The 19149-nt window shown below is 41.6% G+C and overlaps 1 protein-coding gene across 1 annotated transcript; it reads left to right on the top strand.

Annotated features, from left to right (window-relative positions):
• VCPIP1 (valosin containing protein interacting protein 1) lies at positions 1-11501 on the top strand. Its single transcript, XM_072151788.1, has 3 exons — positions 1-2735; positions 5911-5997; positions 6878-11501. The coding sequence occupies exons 1-3, from the start codon at positions 77-79 to the stop codon at positions 7690-7692; spliced, it is 3561 nt and encodes a 1186-aa protein (XP_072007889.1). The 5' UTR covers positions 1-76; the 3' UTR covers positions 7693-11501.
• Positions 11502-19149: the final 7648 nt, after the last annotated feature.

Here is a 19149-nt window from a genome sequence, read left to right on the forward strand (position 1 = left end):
GGGGGTTGTGCTTCCGCATTGGAGACCGTTGCTGTGGCTGCTGGTGGAGGATGAGCCAGCGGTGACCGGTGCGGCCATGTCTCAGCAGCCTCCTCAGTCCCCGGCACAGGCGGCGCAGCAGAGGAGGAGAGATCGCCGCATCTTCTCCGGGACGTGTCCGGACCCTAAGTGCAGGGCCCGGCTCTTCTTCCCTGCCCAGGGATCGGCCAGTATCGAGTGCACGGACTGCGGCCAGAGACATGAGCAGAGGCAGCTGCTGGAGGTGGAGGAGGTGACGGAGCCGGACGTGGTGCTGCACAATCTGCTGAGGAACGCCCTGCTCGGGGTGGCCGGGACCCCCAGGAGGAACACGGACATGGTGAAAGTCATGGGGCTGTCCAACTACCACTGCAAGCTGCTGTCCCCCATCCTGGCGCGCTACGGCATGGACAAGCAGACGGGCAAGGCCAAGCTGCTGCGCGACATGAACCAGGGGGACGTATTCGACTGCTCCCTACTGGGGGACAGGGCCTTCCTCATCGAGCCGGAGCACGTAGACACGGTGAGCTACGGCAAGGACCGCTCCGGTAGCCTGCTCTATCTCCACGACACCTTAGACGACATCAAGAAGGCCAACAGCAACCAGGAATGCTTCATCCCCGTGCACGTGGATGGCGACGGCCACTGCTTGGTGCACGCCGTGTCCCGGGCGCTGGTGGGCCGAGAACTATTTTGGCACGCTTTACGGGAAAACCTCAAGAAACACTTGAAGGAAGACCTGGACAGATACAAAGCCCTCTTCCATGACTTCATCGACGTAGCAGAATGGGAAGACATCATCAACGAGTGCGACCCGTGGTTTGTCCCGCCGGAAGGCGTTCCCCTGGGTTTGCGGAATATTCACATATTTGGACTCGCCAATGTTCTTCACCGTCCTATTATTTTGCTGGATTCTTTGAGCGGCATGAGAAGTTCAGGAGATTATTCCGCTACTTTCCTTCCTGGGCTGATACCGGTGGAGAACTGCAAAGGCAAAGATGGACAGCTCAATAAGCCGATATGCATTGCCTGGAGCAGTTCTGGGCGCAATCATTATATCCCTTTAGTGGGGATCAAAGGAAGACCCTTGCCAAAATTGCCCTTAAAATTACTACCGAAAGCGTGGGGGGTGCCACAAGATCTGATCCGGCAGTATATAAAGTTGGAGGAGGATGGTGGTTGTGTTGTTGGAGGAGACAGAAGCCTACAAGACAAGTATCTTCTGCGACTGGTTGCTGCTATGGAGGAGGTGTTCATGGACAAGCATGGCATTCACCCCAGCTTGGTAGCCGATGTGCACCATTATTTTTATAGACGAACTGGCGTCATTGGCATTCAGCCTGAAGAAGTCACCTCTGCCGCTAAGAAGGCAGTGCAGGAGAACCGCCTCTACAAATGCCTCATATGTGGGGCTCTGTCTGACCTTGTGGTGTCTCCTGAGTGGTTGTCCCCTGGTGGCAAGTTATATAACCTGGCAAAATCAACCCACGGCCAGTTAAAGCCGGATAAGAATTACAGCTTTCCCCTCAATAACATAGTTTGTTCTTACGATGCAGTAAATGATATCTTAGTACCTGACTTTACATTGAGTAATTTAACCAGTTGCAACTGGTGTCGGGGGAACTCTGTTCGCAGAGTGAGGAGCGATTCATCCATCGTGTATCTTGATGGAGACAGAACTAACACTAGGTCTTATGGGGGCAAATGTGGTTGTGGCTTTAAACATTACTGGGATGGTAAGGAATATGACAACCTACCTGAAGCGTTCCCTATAACACTGGAATGGAGTGGGCGAGTAGTCAGGGAGACGGTCTACTGGTTCCAGTATGAAAGTGACGTGAGCCTGAACAGTAATGTCTATGATGTGGCGATGAAGCTGGTCACGAAGCACTTCCCAGGGGAGTTTGGTAGTGAAATTCTTGTACAGAAGGTAGTTAACACAATATTACATCAGACGGCCAAAAAAAATCCTGATGACTACACCCCTGTATCAATAGACAGCGCCCACATCCAACGAGCGGAAGATGTCAAGCCAGACACGGACTCTGAGTCTCACTTGCCAACAAAAATCATTCTTACGGGCCAAAAGGCTAAAACTTTGCACAAAGAAGAGTTAAACATGAGCAAAACTGAGAGGAAGATTCAGCAGAATATTACAGAACAAGCCTCTGTAATGCAGAAACGCAAATCCGATAAAATAAAGCAGGATCAGAAAGGACAAGTGAGATCTTCTTCTCCCGGAACAGTCAGAGATGGTTCTTCTTCATCAGGGCCTTCAACGCCCACAAAAACGCCTTACTCCCCAACATCCTCCAAAGAAAAGAAAATCCGCATAACCACCAACGATGGCCGCCAGGCAATGCTCACCTTAAAGTTCTCCACCACCTTCTCTGAGCTGCAGGAAGGGATAGCCAAAGAGTTGGATATTCCACCCTTCTTACAGTGCATTCGCTATGGCTTTCCTCCAAAAGAGCTTCTACCACCAAAGGACGGCATGGAGAACGAGCCTGTACCGTTACAACATGGTGACCGGGTGACGGTAGAAATTTTAAAGGCCAAAGAAAAACCTGTCCAGCACACTACTACTTCTTCTTCTTCTTCTCACTCGGCCCATGCTGTCACAGAGGAGGACTCTGCTATCAAATCTGTTTCTAAGGAGCTTCAAGACCAGATTGATAAGGAGATGTACTCCTTGTGTTTGCTGGCAACTCTAATGGGTAAGGAAACACAGGGGGTGGTTGTGCGGTTTCACTTTTTTTTCCATGGCTGATTACTTGTATATGTTAGTAGATGTATTGTACCACCTCGCCCTCCCTGGATCTAGATCAGAGGTCCTCTGCCAGATACATCCTCTGCCCCTGGACATAGTGCAGGAGTTTGCTTCTTGGCTCTTGTTGTGTATTTGGATAATGCATTTCCGCTTAATTGCCTGATATAGGATAAAGAGCGGCTTCCGTGTTTGCAGCAGGAATGAACATTGTGTCCCGGGGATGTTTCTGTCAGTGCTTGATAATGGCTCTTTATTTCTTATTCACAAGAGGATGAGATTGAGGTTATTGACTTAAAGGGTTGGTGTGGAGGTTGAAAAACATGGCTACTATCCAATACAGCGCCACACCTGACTAATGGTTTGTACCGTTATTGCAGCTCAGCTAGAAATGAATCGAGTTTAGTTGCAATACCAGGTACTACACATGGTCAGGAGAGAAGCTGTTTTTGGAAGAAAATAGCTATGTTTTTCAACCTCCAGACAACCCCTATCATCAAATTCAAGCTTGATAAACCAGGGGCACTTACTCATAGATCCAGTCACAGTGACTGTGGCAATCTTATTTGTTATATACAGCCTCTTCCTTTCTAAAAAAAAAAAAAAAAAAAAAAAATCAACCTTTAAAATTATGCTTATGAGTCAGAAGGACTCTGGGGTTGGGGTTGGGGGTGGGGGTGATTTCCATTCTGGAGATTCCCAGGCTGTTACACTCCCCCTGCTCTTTCAGCACTTCTCCCCACCTGTTGCTGTAAACTCACACAGTGGGAGGGGGGTTGTTCTTCTGCTCATTGTAACAGCCTGTGAATCTGCAGCGCGGATGTTCAAAAGTTGATTTTAGAAGGAAGGGTAGTAAGAAGGGTAGGGAAGAGTAAGTGTCCCTGGTTTATCCATGCTTGATTGTGATGGTAGATTTCCTTCAAAGGGACTTTCCCACCATAAAAACTTATCACCTGTCCCCTAGATTTGTAGGTATTGAATTTGCATGGAATTGGAAGGAAAGCTGATCGCTCTTTGTCAGATCCCTAGGTAATATAGGGAGAGCAGTGGTTTCTCTCTGTTAACTGCAAGCAGGATATAGTATGTCTGTCAGATTGTGTTTTTTTTTTTTTTTTTTGTCGATTTCGCTGCACTTGAATTTTTTTTCAGCTTTTTTCCAGTACATTGCACGGAATATTAAATGTTTTTGTGGCACTGCTACCTTATATTCACTTTTTATTCAATTTTTTTGTGTTGGCAATATGGTGAAAAAGTGGCTTTTTGGAGATTTGGGCGCTATTTTCCATTATGGGGATCACCGCCAGTAATAACAGTTTTTAGATTTTGATAGATCCGGCGTTTTGGTAAGCGGCGATACCTAACATGTTCATGATTTTACTTGTTTGTTCTTATATCGGGAAAGGAAGGGGATTTGAACTTTTAGGTCTTTATTAATTTAAAAAAAAAAATTCTCTTCGAGGACATCTACAGTTGTGCTGTAAATGTCTCTAGCGCTGGGGACCGACTGTTATCTCCTCTGACCTGCTGTTACTCTATGATTAGTAGTTATTGACCCTGTCTAGCAGTCTGCCTCCTGTTTTCTATTCCTAACAAGTTCATATTTCTGTTCTGTTTATGTAATAATGTTGGGGCTAGTTACAGTTTATATTCTGTCGGAGGTTTTTGCTGTGAATAACATACTACAAGTAACTAAGAAACTGCCTCCATTCCTGTGAGGGGTCGGTCGGATCCCTTGTTCTCGCGATCTGCCGTGGTCTCAGCACTGAGTCCCCCAGTAATCAGCAAGTTAGGCCCTATCCCCTAGCCTTCGTGGGAAAACCCCTTTAAAATTGGCATTTTGAAAGCCAGTCTTTAAATTTCCTCCACTGGTGGTCCAGCACCCGAATCCACTAAGTGGCTTCTGGTAGTTTAGACATAAGAACAAGTCTGAACTGGCAGAGTTTTTAAATTTTGTTTTTGCTATAACTTTCAGCAGGGAATAAAGTAAATCTGGTGGGACCGGGGTTCACACACCTGTCTGCAATCTTCCCCCATTGCCCCCCAACACGCCCAAAGTGGGTGCAGGTCAGGGTAAGATCGATGCGCCTTTTCCATCAGAAAAAACAACAGAGAAGACAGTATGAATCTCCCCCAATGGCTAGCACACGGTCCCATGTATTTCTATGGACTAGTGCACACAGCTGTGGTTTCCACTACCCCATGATTGAGCCGACTGCAGAGCCACAAATTATGGAGCAGAGCTTGTCATTGGCGTGTAAGCAGACCTCCAACACCAATGACACACGGGCCACAAACGGACCACGAGACGTTTACGGAGGCCGTGGATCGGCGGAGGTCTGATTCTTGGCACACCCTGCAGATCAGCTCCATAAAGGGGTAGCAGTGCTCCTGTACGGGTGCCATTGCTGGGTACATCACAACACTAAACTTGGGAGTACAGAATATATATGTATAAAAAACTGTACCTTTGAGCAATCTATGCATCGAAAGGGACTGTATAACCCTTTAAAAGCATCAGTTCAACAGTCTTGTCCGCTCAGTCTTCTTGATGACTTTGTAGGGTTTTTCTTTCTTCTCCATCCTCTTAATATGCATTATCTGCCTTCAGTGTCTCCCTATTATTGCAGTAAATCATTTACCTTCTGGTGATGCAGAATTTATCACAAGTATCAAAGGTGAAGGCACTTTTTTTCCCCCTTTACATCTGCATTGTCACAGTAATTCCCTTTTGGAGATTAGACTAATGGAGGTAATACTGTAGCGTTGTTTCTGTGATAGCATTTAATGGCCTCCTGGATCAACAGGGAGTGTATAGCATCACAGGCCTTCTGGGTAATTGTACATAATCAGATGATTTATGTGTCTGGGGATGCGTCACAATGTACAATGCTCATAATCCTAGTTCTTAAAGGGGTTTTCCATAGGGTCGGTCATAAATATTAGATACATTATGCGCTGGTACTAGATTCCCTTCCATTGGTTGACCTGTCCTTTAGCTGGATAATCTGTAATGTAAAGGTGGAAAACCCCTTTAATGATAAGTTAATTAATTTTAATTTTGACCTGGAGTTTTTCCACGAAGAAAGCCTCCCCTGATTTGTCTTTCATGTGCTTCTGTCTTGCAGGAGAAGATCTTTGGTCGTACGCTAAAGGTCTGCCTCATCTGTTCCAGCAGGGAGGTGTCTTTTACAACATCATGAAGAAAAACATGGGTAAAGTGAGACTTTGGGAAAAAGGATTTATTTATTTTAAACCATAAACTAATAAATATAAATAAACATGTGTGAAAAAAATATGAAAATTTGCGACATAAATCTAAACTGCAGTTTGTGACATGGTGATTTAATGGTTAACAATTTTGCTTTTCTGTAGGACTTCTGCATAAAGTTTGATCTTTTTTTATGTTGTAAATGTTGACATGACATGACCATACTCAAATTCAGATATATAATCCAGTAATACACGTCACTTCTTAGAACAGTTTTCATACCATCCCATATGAAGTTATATCCAAAAAAATCTGCAGAGGGGCTGGTTGACCTCTGATGACCTCTGTAAACTTTTATTTTTATCTTAAAGCGATAGCGGCACAAATGAACATTTCTGCTGCACAAACATAGAACAAACAAACCAATTTAGTTAGATTTGAACAAGGTGTGGGGGCAACTTCACTCGGGTCCTGTTAGCGCCCGAAACGTTACACAATTGAATTTTTGGATTGCTATACCGATGTGGATTCACAGTTTTATTAACAATATTCTGGAATGTGAGACGGTTTTCTTTGATATACGCACATTCAGACCCTTGCGTCTGTTTCTTTGGCCACTTTGCTTCAGTCTGGCATCTGTTTTTGACATATTTTTATAGTCTTGAGAAATCGATAAGTCCCTAGACCTCTCATTCAAATGAAAAGTTCTAGCCCTTAAAACATATAAAACAAGTATAAAGAAAAGACTTAACCATGTTCTTAAATTGTGTTTTTGCACGATAATTTTTTAATCTTTACTGCTAAATCGTAATTTAATTATTTTATGTAGAAACGTAATTCGGATTTTCTGATGATGGTAAATAATATTCTGTTTCTCTCTTCAGGCGTGGTTGATGGAAAACACTGCACATTTCCTTACCTACCTAACAAAACATTTGTTTACAATGCGGCTGAAGACCGGCTAGAACTGTGCGTGGATGCCGCCGGCCATTTTCCTATTGGTCCGGAGATTGAAGAGTTGGTAAAGGAGGCTCTGACCCAAGTGCGTTCTGAAGCTGCTTCTAGAAGCAGGGAGTCCAGTCCTTCACATGGACACATGAGACTCGGCAGTGGTGGAGTGGTGAAGAAGAAGTCGGAGCAGCACCACAATGTCACTGTCTTTCAAGGCAAAGGACACTCTCTAGGGACTGCCTCCACGAGTCCAGAACACAACCAGAGAACCAGAACAACGTCTAAGCCCAGCTCAACGGCCAGCCTCAACAGCACATCGTCGTTCACACCTACATCCAGTGACGGGGAGCTTATCAGAGTAGCTCCTGGAGTTGTCACCATGAGAGATGGTCGCCAGCTTGACCCCAATTTAATTGAGGCCCAGCGAAAAAAACTGCAAGAGATGGTTTCTTCCATTCAGGCTTCAATGGATAAGCACTTACGGGATCAAAATGCAGAACCATTGTCCAGATCTGATACTTCTCCGAAAAAGAGTGAATGGCTTTCCTCCAAGCCTGTAGGAAGCCCTTCGAGGGGCAATGTAGACACAGACCTGGGTCATGTAGCACCTTCTGGGAATGTCGGGGGCTCTGTAGCATTATCTGTTAGACCTAAAGTTCAGTCTGCAGTTTCTACAGAGGATCCAGAAGAGATGGACAGCCAGGATGCCGAATTAGCCAACATAACCGAGCCTATGGATCATTCATGATCAATCAAAGGTTCGATCTGGAAGGAACGTACATAAATATATATAAATATATAAATATGTAATAAGATGGCTGGGCCACAGTTTAAAAATAGTCCTTTAAAGAATTCTTGTACATTCAGAAGTATATTAAATTTTCTCTTTCGCTGCATGAAAATGTGTGTAATTTGGGGAGAGTGAAAGCTTTTTCATGGTTATTTTAGCTTTTAGATGATTGAAATAACCAGTGCATTTTTTCAACGATATTGCTGCCTTTTAATGCTGATGGGAATGTCCACTGCTGATATGCACAGACCAAATGTGATGGTGAAAGTCTATGGAAGAGGCTTAAAGGGGTTGGTCCACATAGACCGTTCATCAGCTTTTGACACTTAAAGCGGTGTTCCCACAAAGAAAAGTTAGGCCCTATGCACGGGATAGGGCCTAACTTACTGATAAGTGGGGTCTCAGTGCCGAGACCCCCACAGATCACGAAAACCCCTTGTCGCTCCACCAGACTAATGGAGCAGACGGCTGGGTATGACTGTTCTGCTCCATAAATCTCTATAGAGCTGACGGAGATTGCCGAGCGAGGCTCTTGGATCCCTCGTTTTCGTGATCTGTGGGGGTCTCAACTTTGAGACGCCTACTGATCAGCAAGTTAGGCCCTATCCCGTGGATAAGGCCTAACGTTTCTTCATGGGAAAACCCCTATAAAGGGATGTCCCAGTTTAAGAAAATAAATGTTATTGTTTGTATAATGAAACGTTATACAATTTTCCTATATACTTGGTGTATCAATTCCTCACGGTTTTCTAGATCTCTGCTTGCTGTCTTTCTTTAGGAGGCTGCATTGTTTCCTTCCAGTGGATAGAAATCTGTCTCTGGTCATGTGATGTCACACAGGTGCACAACTCGTGACGGGTACCAGGGACCACTATTTATCCACAGGAAATAAACTATTAAGCTTCCTATAGAATGACAGCCAGCCGAGATCTAGGAAACTATGAGGAATTGATACTTCAAGTATATTGGAAAACTATGACTTTTCATAATACAAACAATAATATGTATTCACTGATAAGGGTACACCCCTTTAAGATAATTGTATAGTGACTAAAATGACTGCTGAGCACCAGAGTTGGTTATGTATGTGCTCTACCTCTCATGTTGGCACAGATGGGATAGCCCAGCTCTGTTCACGTATCGCAGTACCCCAGTGATTATACACTTATCCCCTATACTGTGGATAGCCGATACATGTATTTGTGAACCAACTCCTTAAAAAAAAAAAAAAAAAAAAAAAAAAATAGACTGCTATACTGTTGACTTTCTATCACGTCACTAGGAGCACCTCTCTTTTTATTTTTAGTGGTGATGCTTCCTAAAAAATGTTGCCTCCAAATGAAAGAGCCTACAGCCTTTGTATATGTAGAATATCTGAGCCCCATGTCCTTTCCTGCCTTTGTAACACCAGATTCAGAGAACGTCATGCTGTCGCACTTGTTTAGCAGATACAGCTTTATTATACTTGCAGTAATCTGGCTTCTTTGTGATAAAGATATATATTAAAAATAAATCTATGGATCACGCTTCTCCTTGAAAGCTTGAATCTTAATCCAGAGTGCCTCATGTTCTTCAAGAAAGAAGCTTCTGCTGGCCAAAGGAAGTGTGCCTAGAAGAAGTCCTATGTACAGGGATAGAGAACTTGTGTGCCATGTCCAGGCTGTTTTTTTTTTTTTGGATTGTGTATATTGGGAAGGTTTCTGGTCTTTCTTCAGTTTTTGGTAGATGAATAGTTGGCACCTTGGTTGGACATTGGAGTGACATGTAGACATGTGGACATTTGTTATTCCGAATATGGCTTGTTATTGGTAAATTAGATGGGTCAATGCAAAAATATTCTGCCAATTGAATGGCCTCATGGCTTCAATACATTCAGAGCTTTAATAAGAGTGGCATCTTGTCTGGTCACACAAGTTGTAAGGTATACTTAGATGCTTTCTTAAGATTTAACACTGCTCCCATAATATTGTTGATTTTCCAGATTTGTAACTTGCTTTTTCAGTATATAAGATTATTTGTAGCTAATAAGTCACATAAGTTATTACCGGGATATACTGTTAATCACCTATTTTTAAAGGACATCTAACATCGGGAAGAAGGATTGTAAAGACATATTAGTGTGTTCCCCCTCTGGCAGGATCCGCTCTTCTTTAAGCTTCTTATGGCTTTTACAAAAAAAAGGCTTTTAAAATTATGCAAATAAGCCTGAGGGACTCCAGGCTCCATAGGTGTTACTGGAGCCCTTCTGGCTCATTTGCATAATGTTTAAAGCCTAACTGTTGTATTATGGGGAACACTATTGACTTAAATTGACATTTTGGGGAAAGAAACGGGTTCTCCTTAACTAATGACATTAAAGCTACCTGCACATATAGCAAATTATTATGTAGGTTTTTTTCTATGCGAAAAATCAAAAGCGTATTACAGTAGCATTAAAGTGAATGTATTTCTGAAAAAGTACTGTGGAAGATGCATTTATTAATTATTTTTTTTCTCCATGCGGATTCATGGCTTTGTGGGGGGTTTTTGTAAGTGTATGGGCTTGTGAAAGTCTGCATGCCATCCACCAACAAATATTGTACAAATGTAGATTTTCCCAGAAATTACATTAAATTACATAACATTGCTTAAAATCTGCATCAAATACGTGCAACACATAACACAAACCCGCATACAAATGCGCACATAAAAAAATGCTATTCGAAGTTTTTCGAGTGCCCCCACATATCTTTTGGTGATGGCATATTTACTGTGAGAATGACAGGAGCAGATAGGTCAGAAATCTATCGCATCAGCTATATTGCCATTGACCCCATTGTCTGCCCGGGCATCTGGATGGCATTACAGCTCTACCATATGGATTATTACAAAGTGGTTTACAGAACAAATCCCCAACATATACAGTTATATGAAATACTTGTAGGTTAAGGTGTGTTGTTCTTTATACCTACTTTTTCCCCATAAAAGAGCATAATTAGATTTTTTAGACATTTAAATGCACCAAATTCATTCCGTAGCAATTCTTATAACCTGTATATAAATGTTTGCGCTTATGTTAAAGGTGTTTAGGGAAAATCCTTAAAGATTCTCATACATGTACATTGGATGCAGGTCTGCTTGTATTTTTGGATTTTCTTTAGGCACCAATTTATTTCTGCTTTGCTGTATCATATTGATGATGATATATTCTGCCTCTGAGGATTCACCTCATTGAGTTGGTATCCGAACGTTACAGAAATTTGTTTATCCCATCACATCTGTTTTTCTTGTCCGATTTGCATCAGTCTGGCATCCGTTTTTCACGGATCCTCATGAACTATAGTCTGAGTGATCCGTGAAAACCAGATCTGATGAGGACATGGTCTACTTTTTAACAGATTGGTCATATAGTCAATTAAAATAACGGCTGTGGGCACTGATCCATTAAAATGTATAACACGCAGCCGTGTTATGCGTCATGTGCCTCTGCCCTTACCATGTCTGCAGCATTCAGTCAAATATAACCTAGGTGAATGGTAAAAGTTTCATTTTAATAATTATATTAATATTTTTGAGTAGAAAAAAATTTTCCATGAATTTTTTGGGTTTCATATATCAAAACTGGTTGCTATAAGCAATAAAAATAAGGGATTTTTTTAGAGTGAGGTTTCATAAATGAGGCTTATCGTCTATGTATCAGCCTTCACTGCTCTGTGGCGCTTAATATTTGTGCAACTTTATGGAAAATGCTAATTTACCCAGATTTTGTGTGTTGTTTTTTTTTTTTTTAATCAAAAATCTTTGCACATGATAAAACATGTGCAACCAAATACAGCAGCACTTTCTTCTCCATTTCAATGATTGTATTGAATAATGATGGGTTTGTGTACTGTTTTATAGCAAAGCACTTGTTGTAATATGTCCTGTTATACCTTTCACTGTGTCGGTTTTATGACATGTAAGACTGTGATGTTCACAAATGTAAAAATTTCCATTCTCTCTATGATTTTATTGGCCAGGTGTTTCAGGGTCTTGTGAGTGGGGAAATAATGAACATTGCAGCCGAAATTTGTGTATTTTTTTTTTTATGTTTTTGGTGAAATTTTGTTTAAAAGTAATATTCCTGTCTTGGACATGTATAATGTATGAGGGTCCCCAGTTTCACGGCCACTGTGAATGGAGAGAATCGACGTGAGATGTTCTCTCTATTCATCTCTATGGTAGTCCAAAAAATAGCCAGACGTGTTTGATGGATCCGCTGTTTTTCAATAGTTGTGAGTTTTCTAGGTGAACTTCATAGGGATCTTTGAGGGTGTTTCGCACTTGTCAGCAGCCCTACATACACTTTAAGCTTTAATATTTGAACATCTAGCACTTAAGTTGTCCTGCCATCCGTTTTTAATTGCTGACCTGGCATATGAATTATTTGGAGGAAATTATTATTTTTTTTCCCCCCATGGACTTCTATATACTAGCAGTCACATAATGGAGCAGCCCATCAGTAAAGTTTTCAGGATAGAATGGAAAAGTTAGCGTCTGCAAAACTGGTCCCTGATCTAGTCCTTGTTTTGTTACAATGTGTTACTTTAGGCAAATCAGTATACATCTTCAGTCTCGACTTTTTATTGATTCTAGATCTTGGTTTTTAGCCTGGATCGTTATCTTTCCTGTAGTTTCCCCTCACTGAAACAGCACATAGAGTAACTCTGCACTTACTGCATTGAAGACACTGGATGTAAAATTCCTGATATTTCCACCACTACTGACATGGACATGGAGAGATGACATGTTATAGGGTTCAGATAAAAGGTGCATACTGTGAGTAGACCATACAGACCTATATTGCCTCTGAGATAACTGTACATAGTTGTGTAGTGTAAAGGATTGATTTTCACGATTGGGAAGTTAGTACATTGTTGTACGGCAATTTTTATTTCGTAAAAGGAGCACTTTACGTGGGGAAATGCGGAATACATTGTGTAGATACAAGTCTTATAAATATGTAGGAGGAGATCTTTTAGAAGGGGAAGCGCTCGGCAAAGGCTATTAAACGTTTTTTGTTGCACTGGCTTTTTTTCTTTTGTGATAGCCGTGTTCTATGATTTTCTTTCTTTTTTTTTGTAATGTAACAATAGTGTATTATAATAGTATATAGTGTACTATATTACACTTGACTGTACAGTATTTGGAAGTTGGATTGCTCTATTAAACAATGTTAAGTCTACGGCAACAGTGGTCTGCGTCTGGTTTATTTCTCCTGGGCCATTCCTACTTCTGCGCCGTCCAGATTCATAGACTGGGTGCTGTTCTGTGCTTCTGGCCTAAGTCACAAAAACACTAATAATCATCTTTATTTCTATAGGGCCATTATATTTTGCAGCACCAATCATGGGGAGCATGTACAAATAAAATAAGACAATGCAGTGTAAAAACATAATCATGTGGAACAATAGGAGTCCAGGCCATGCTCCTCAGAGAGTTTACAGTCTAACAGACTCAACTATGGATCAGGGTTTCGCATAAAGAAGCTGTGTGTATTAGTTCCAATATAGCAAATAGTTTATAACATCTTTTTTTTTGTAACCTCCCATTCTTTGTCATCAGACTCTTGTGTTATCTGTTCCATTATAAAACAGGATTCACACTTTTGTTTTGAGTTTTAATGTAATGTAAATGCAGTGTGATTGTGGCCTCAAATATGTTGATGCAGAGCGTATGCAATACAGTGATGACCTATCCTAAACCAGCACCAATACATACAGAGTGGGGCCGGAAGCAGATAACTCCGTCCTTTGTATAGCGTCCGTGCAGACTCTGATCCCATTCAGAAGAAGCTGAATTTATAGTAACTCTGAACTGCTGATAGATAAAGGACAGAGCGGTTCAGTTCTTGCACCACCCTTGTGTAGTGGTGCCGGTGATAGACGAGGGGTCCAGGTATTGTTCCCCATCTCATATGAATGATCTATCCTAAGGTGTTCTGGAAACAGCACAGTGAGTGAACATTGCCATAAGGTTTGATTTGAAGGCAATTTTCTATACTGTAAAGCAGGGGTCTCAAACTCAATTTACCTGGGGGCCGTTGGAGGTAGATTCTGGGTAAGGCTGGGCCGCATCAAGTTTTCCACACAAAATGCGCTTACAAAATATCATTATTCAGATTCAAATGTCACGGCGTCTCCCAGTGCAAGGAAAGCCCCGAGCTGGGAGACGTGTTTTCTCTATGAACGCGTCCTGTGTACCGAGGGGTCCCAAGCTCCTACCGCACTGAGCCCAGTCAGGGACACTCCATTCCCCCCCCCCCCCCCCCGGTACTTGCCTCCCCGTGTCCCTCCCATCGAAGAAGATGAAGTCGCCGCTCTGACCTGCACCAAGTGCGTTCAGAGCGGCGACTTCATCTTCTTCAAGTCCCGGAGGGAAGGGGATTAACCGGTTACGGGCCCTTTCCTGTTTTTTCATGTCCATTTTTCACTCCCCACCTTCAAAAAACTATAACTTTTTTATTTTTACACGTAAAGAGCTGTGTGATGGATTGTTTTCTGCGTAACAAATTGCACTTCATAGTGATGGTATTAAATATTCCATGCCATGTACTCGGAAGCGGGAAAAAAATTCCAAATGCAATGAAAATGCATTTGCGCCATTTTCTTGTGGGCTTGGATATTACGTCTTTCACTGAGCGCCCCAAATGACATGTCTACTTTATTTTTTGGGTCGGTACGATTAAGGGGATACCAAATTTGTATAGGTTTTATAATGTTTTCATACATTTACAAAAATTAAAACCTACTGTACAAAAATATTTTTTTTTATTTTGCCAAATTCTGGCGCTAATAACTTTTTCATACTTTGGTGTACGGAGCTGTGGGTGCTGTCATTTTTTGTGAAATTTGATAATATGTTCAATGATATCATTTTTAGGACTGTACAACCTTTTGATCACTTTTTATAGATTTTTTTATATTTTTCAAAATGGCAAAAAAGTGCCATTTTCGACTTTGGACGCTATTTTCCGTAACGGGGTTAAACGCACTGAAAAACCGTCATCATATTTTGATAGATCGGGCATTTTCGGACGCGTCGATACTTGATATGTTTATGATTTTTACTGTTTATTTATATTTATGTCAGTTCTAGGGAAAGGGGGGTGATTAGAAATTTTAGGTTTTTTTATTATTATTTTTTTTTTTTAAACTTTTTTTTATTTTTATTTATACTATTTTTCAGACTCCCTAGGGTACTTTAACCCTAGGTTGTCTGATCGATCCTATCATATACTGCCATACTACAGTATGGCAGTATATGGAGATTTTCCTCCTCATTCATTACAATGTGCTAAAACGAAATAGCCTCGGGTCTTCGGAAGACCTGAGGCTACCATGGAGATGGATCTCCGCCCCCCGATGACGTCACGGGGAGCGGTGATCCCAGGTAAGATGGCGGCGCCCATGCGCCGCTATCTTTTTGAGGCTGCCGGCAGCTTTGTCGGCAGCCATCGCTGTGAAAGCACCCGCGATCGGTGCTAGCACCGATCGCGGGTCTTACCGGTAAGCCTTTGCTGCAATATGCAGAAAAGACTTACCGGCTATGCAGAGGGCTCAGCCCGTGAGCCCTCTCCATGCAGCGCGACCAGGTGGGGGCCGCGAGTTTGAGACCCCTGCTGTAAAGATAAGAGATGTGCAGCATCTGAAACAAGGATACAGGAAGCCTGTGCTAGCATTTCTTCGGCGGTGTTGCTATCAGTGTGTCAAGAGTGGGAAAAGAGGGTTACATTAACAATTCAACACAATGGGCAAAACTTTGAACACATTTTATAAGTATATAAGAATAAAGTTAAAACCAAGCTCAATTGTCAAGAAGTTTGATGTGTTATTTGACCCTCTTGGAAAAGAAAAGTTGGATTAAAAATGGCCTCCATCATCAACACCCATCTTGATAAGTTTCCCCCTCTACCATATATTAATTTGATACAACCATTCCCATTTTATTTAGGTGTATCCACATAAATTGCCCAACCTGTAGTTATTGTGCTTGTGTATTCCATTCTTAAAAAACACCTCCAGGTGGCGCCATAATACAACTATTGACAATGAGCAAAATGCTAATGCAATTGGTTGTGTTAGGAGTACCATAGAGCTCTTTCTAAAACGCCATGATTTTCACACGTCTTACTGAATTGATGGTTTTACATTTCTGTTTTCTTCAACTTTATCCATTGTGCGTGAAAAAATTTGTAGAACCTGTACTATTTTTTTTCGTACCTAACCTTCTTTGTTATTCAGCTCTTATTGCTTCATAAATCTGCCATTTGAAGTGTTAAGGTCTTTCAGAGTATTTGAAAAGTTTAGTATTTTAGAATTGCACAAAAATGGGAAATCTTTGCACAAGCAGTTACTTAGTATTTCCTACGCCAGGAAGGAATTGGAGTGGATTTGCATCTAAATTTTTTCTTTAAAGAGGATCTGTCACCCTCAAAAAACGGCACTAGTAGCCGCTTACTAAAGTGAGCAGCTCCTAGTGCTAAAACAGACGCAGCAGTGCATACAGAGATGGGCTTGGCTGCATATTGCAGCAAAGACCCATCGCTAACACCCGCTGTCAGTGCTGGCACCGATCGCGGGTGTTAACCTTTTCTCTGCACCGCCTTGTTTCTTCCAATCGTCGCTCCCCCGAACGTTATCGGGGGGCAGCGATCGATCAGTTGCCATGACAGCCTCAGGTCTTTGTCAGACCCAAGGCTGAGTGGTTTCTGCAGATTCGTGACAATGAGCCAGTGGCTCATTGTACTTAATCATATGCAAAAACACCATATACTGCAATACAGTAGCATTGCAGTGTATGGAAGGAGCGAACGGACTATCCAGGGTTAATGCACCCTAGAGGGTCTAAGAAATAGTGAAAAAAAAGTTTAAAAAATGTAAATATTAAAGATTCAAATCGCCCCCTTTCCCTCTAACTCAAAACAAAATAAACAGTAAAAGTCACAAGTACATTAGGTATGGTCGCGTCCAAACATGCCTGATATTTCAAAATATAAAAATGGTTATTGACGGCGGTAACCTCCGAGACGGGAAATGGCGCCCAAATGTCCGAAACCTGACTTTTACAACTTTTTACATGACATTAAAAAATTAATAAAAGTAATCAAAATGTCGCACAGTGTTCAGAATGGTAGCAATTAAAACGTCGGCTCATTTCGCAAAAAAATTTACACCTCACACAGCTCCGTACATCAAAGTATGAAAAAGTTATTAGCGTCAGAAGATGGCAACATTTTTTTTAAAATTTTTCTTACACATTCGTTTAATTTTTGAAAATGTATCAAAATGCAATAAAACCTGTATAAATTTGGTATCACCGCGATCGCACTAAACCAAAGAATAAAGTAGAGGTGTTATTTGGAGGTGAAAGTCGTGCATTTTTATTTAAATTTTTTCACATTTGAAATGTTTTTTTCTGCTTCCCAGTGTGCGGCATGGAATAATAAATAAGATCATGGGAAAGTAAAATTTGTTATACACAAAATAAGCCCTCACACAGCTCTGTACACGGAAAAATGAAAAAGTTATGGATTTTTGAAGGTGGAGAGCAAAAAAACCCTGCGTCCTTAGGGGTTAATAAATGTGGTGTGACAGTGGGGCACTTTTACTAAGGTGCTTGAGCCAGTTTTTGTACATTCTTTTATGTGCAAACTGCTTGCACAGGTATTTAAGAAGTGTACACCCCACAGATGTGTCTGACGCAACCCTTTTGTGTTGCGGCTGCACTATGCAACACAAATTTTGCCCCTGAAAGCGGCATTCCGGTGCTCAGTCAGACCATGCGCCACATTTATCCTTCACAGTCTAACAGAAGCGTCTTGCATGCCTCATGTTATTGGTGCACTGTTGAAGCAGTGCAGGGGGTGCCAGATTCATAAAGAACAGGCACCTCATTTCATGAATCTGGCGCACCCTGCAAACTGCACATAGTAGGGCAGATCTTTGTGAAGTGACCATCACCATCTCACAACCGCAGCACAGAGATGTCTATGATAAAGCAGAAGGAGCCCCCTGTAAATGTTGTGTATGATTACTGTATGGGCAGGTGCACAGCTAGACAACTCATCTAGACGCTGTGACATCTAGGAGCAGGAGGCAGTTAAAGGGAACCTGTCATTAGCTTTTACCACACCAAAATTCCAGCGCCCTCTGGTAGGGTATGATTTGTCTTTTCTTGCATTCCCTCTTTTTATATGAAACATCATCTGTCTACCCATAGAAAAAAATGGTCCAAAGTCATGTGAAAAATGATGACAACCGAAAAATCTTTAACTACAGGAAAAAAAAAAATCTAATCAAATATCTCCGCTCAAAAGAGTAGGAAGACCCCAGAAACATCACAATAACCCCTATCAAGCTTCCATAGAAGAGCACAAATATGCCTCAACCGATAAATAAATCAGAATCTTTATTGTAATTTCAATCAACAGTATATTACAGCAAATACATAAATACTAAAAAAAACCCATTAAAAAAAGGACATCTAAAAACAAACGCAAATACGGACAGTGTGGGAAAACTGGAGGGGTACACTATTACATGTATATACAACGCTGGTGTTGGCCTAACACTATCCAGGCCAATGTAACATTATATATGACAGGTACTGCTATTGCAACATGCCCAATACAGAAAAGTAATATTGTACAATGTATTAACACATCTTCCCCACAAGCCGGAAATATGAGATCTTATCTTTAACATGACACCAAAAACATGTTTCTAGGTACTATAGAACCCAAGAAAGAGGTGTCTGGTGTCTCCATTCAGCCTTTAAACTTGCCCCATCCCGGGCAAAATATGACTCTTCTCTGCTCATGTTCACATGACTTTGAATTAAATTTTTTACAGCTAAACTGGTAATTTTTCACATAAAATAGGGTATGCTCGAAAGTAGCCGATTTGGTAAAATATGGTGACAGGTTCATTTTTTTGCTTTACCAAAACAGTGTCATATTGAAAGAAAACCCGTCACCATGAAAAAGAAGTTATATACAATGTCAGTGTGTTATAGAGCAGGAGGCACTAAGTGGACTGACATACCTATATTTGGGAAAAGATTTAACACTTTAAAAAAATTCCTTTTTTTTAGTTATCTGAACTTTCTTATCAGGAAAGGCTGTCAATCATCAAGAAGGACAGCCTACCGGAGCTCATTTTCTCCCAAGGAAACTGACTGAGACAATGTGTCTCAGGTTCCGCCAGCCTCTAGCTGAAAAACGCTAGTCTTTTGCTGCGCCATATTTATCACTGTGATGACGAATAAGCACAAGACTGTCTGTTCTTTCTTGGGATCTACTTTTAGTTTGCCTAAACTGTGCACGGATGATTTTCTGCAAGCCACGCCCCTTTCTCACTAGACCACACCTCTTTTGAAGGCCATGGAAAGTCAGAA

Source organism: Engystomops pustulosus, chromosome 5, assembly GCF_040894005.1.
Source record: "Engystomops pustulosus chromosome 5, aEngPut4.maternal, whole genome shotgun sequence".
Classification (NCBI taxonomy): domain Eukaryota; kingdom Metazoa; phylum Chordata; class Amphibia; order Anura; family Leptodactylidae; genus Engystomops; species Engystomops pustulosus.

What these genes read in the sequence shown, in the direction of transcription:
- VCPIP1 (XM_072151788.1), top strand. Translation starts at nt 77, where the DNA reads ATGTCTCAGCAGCCTCCTCAGTCCCCGGCACAGGCGGCGCAGCAGAGG. An exon ending in TTTGCTGGCAACTCTAATGG is followed by an intron (nt 2,736 to 5,910) that starts GTAAGGAAACAC and finishes TCTGTCTTGCAG; the next exon opens with GAGAAGATCTTTGGTCGTAC. An exon ending in CATCATGAAGAAAAACATGG is followed by an intron (nt 5,998 to 6,877) that starts GTAAAGTGAGAC and finishes TTCTCTCTTCAG; the next exon opens with GCGTGGTTGATGGAAAACAC.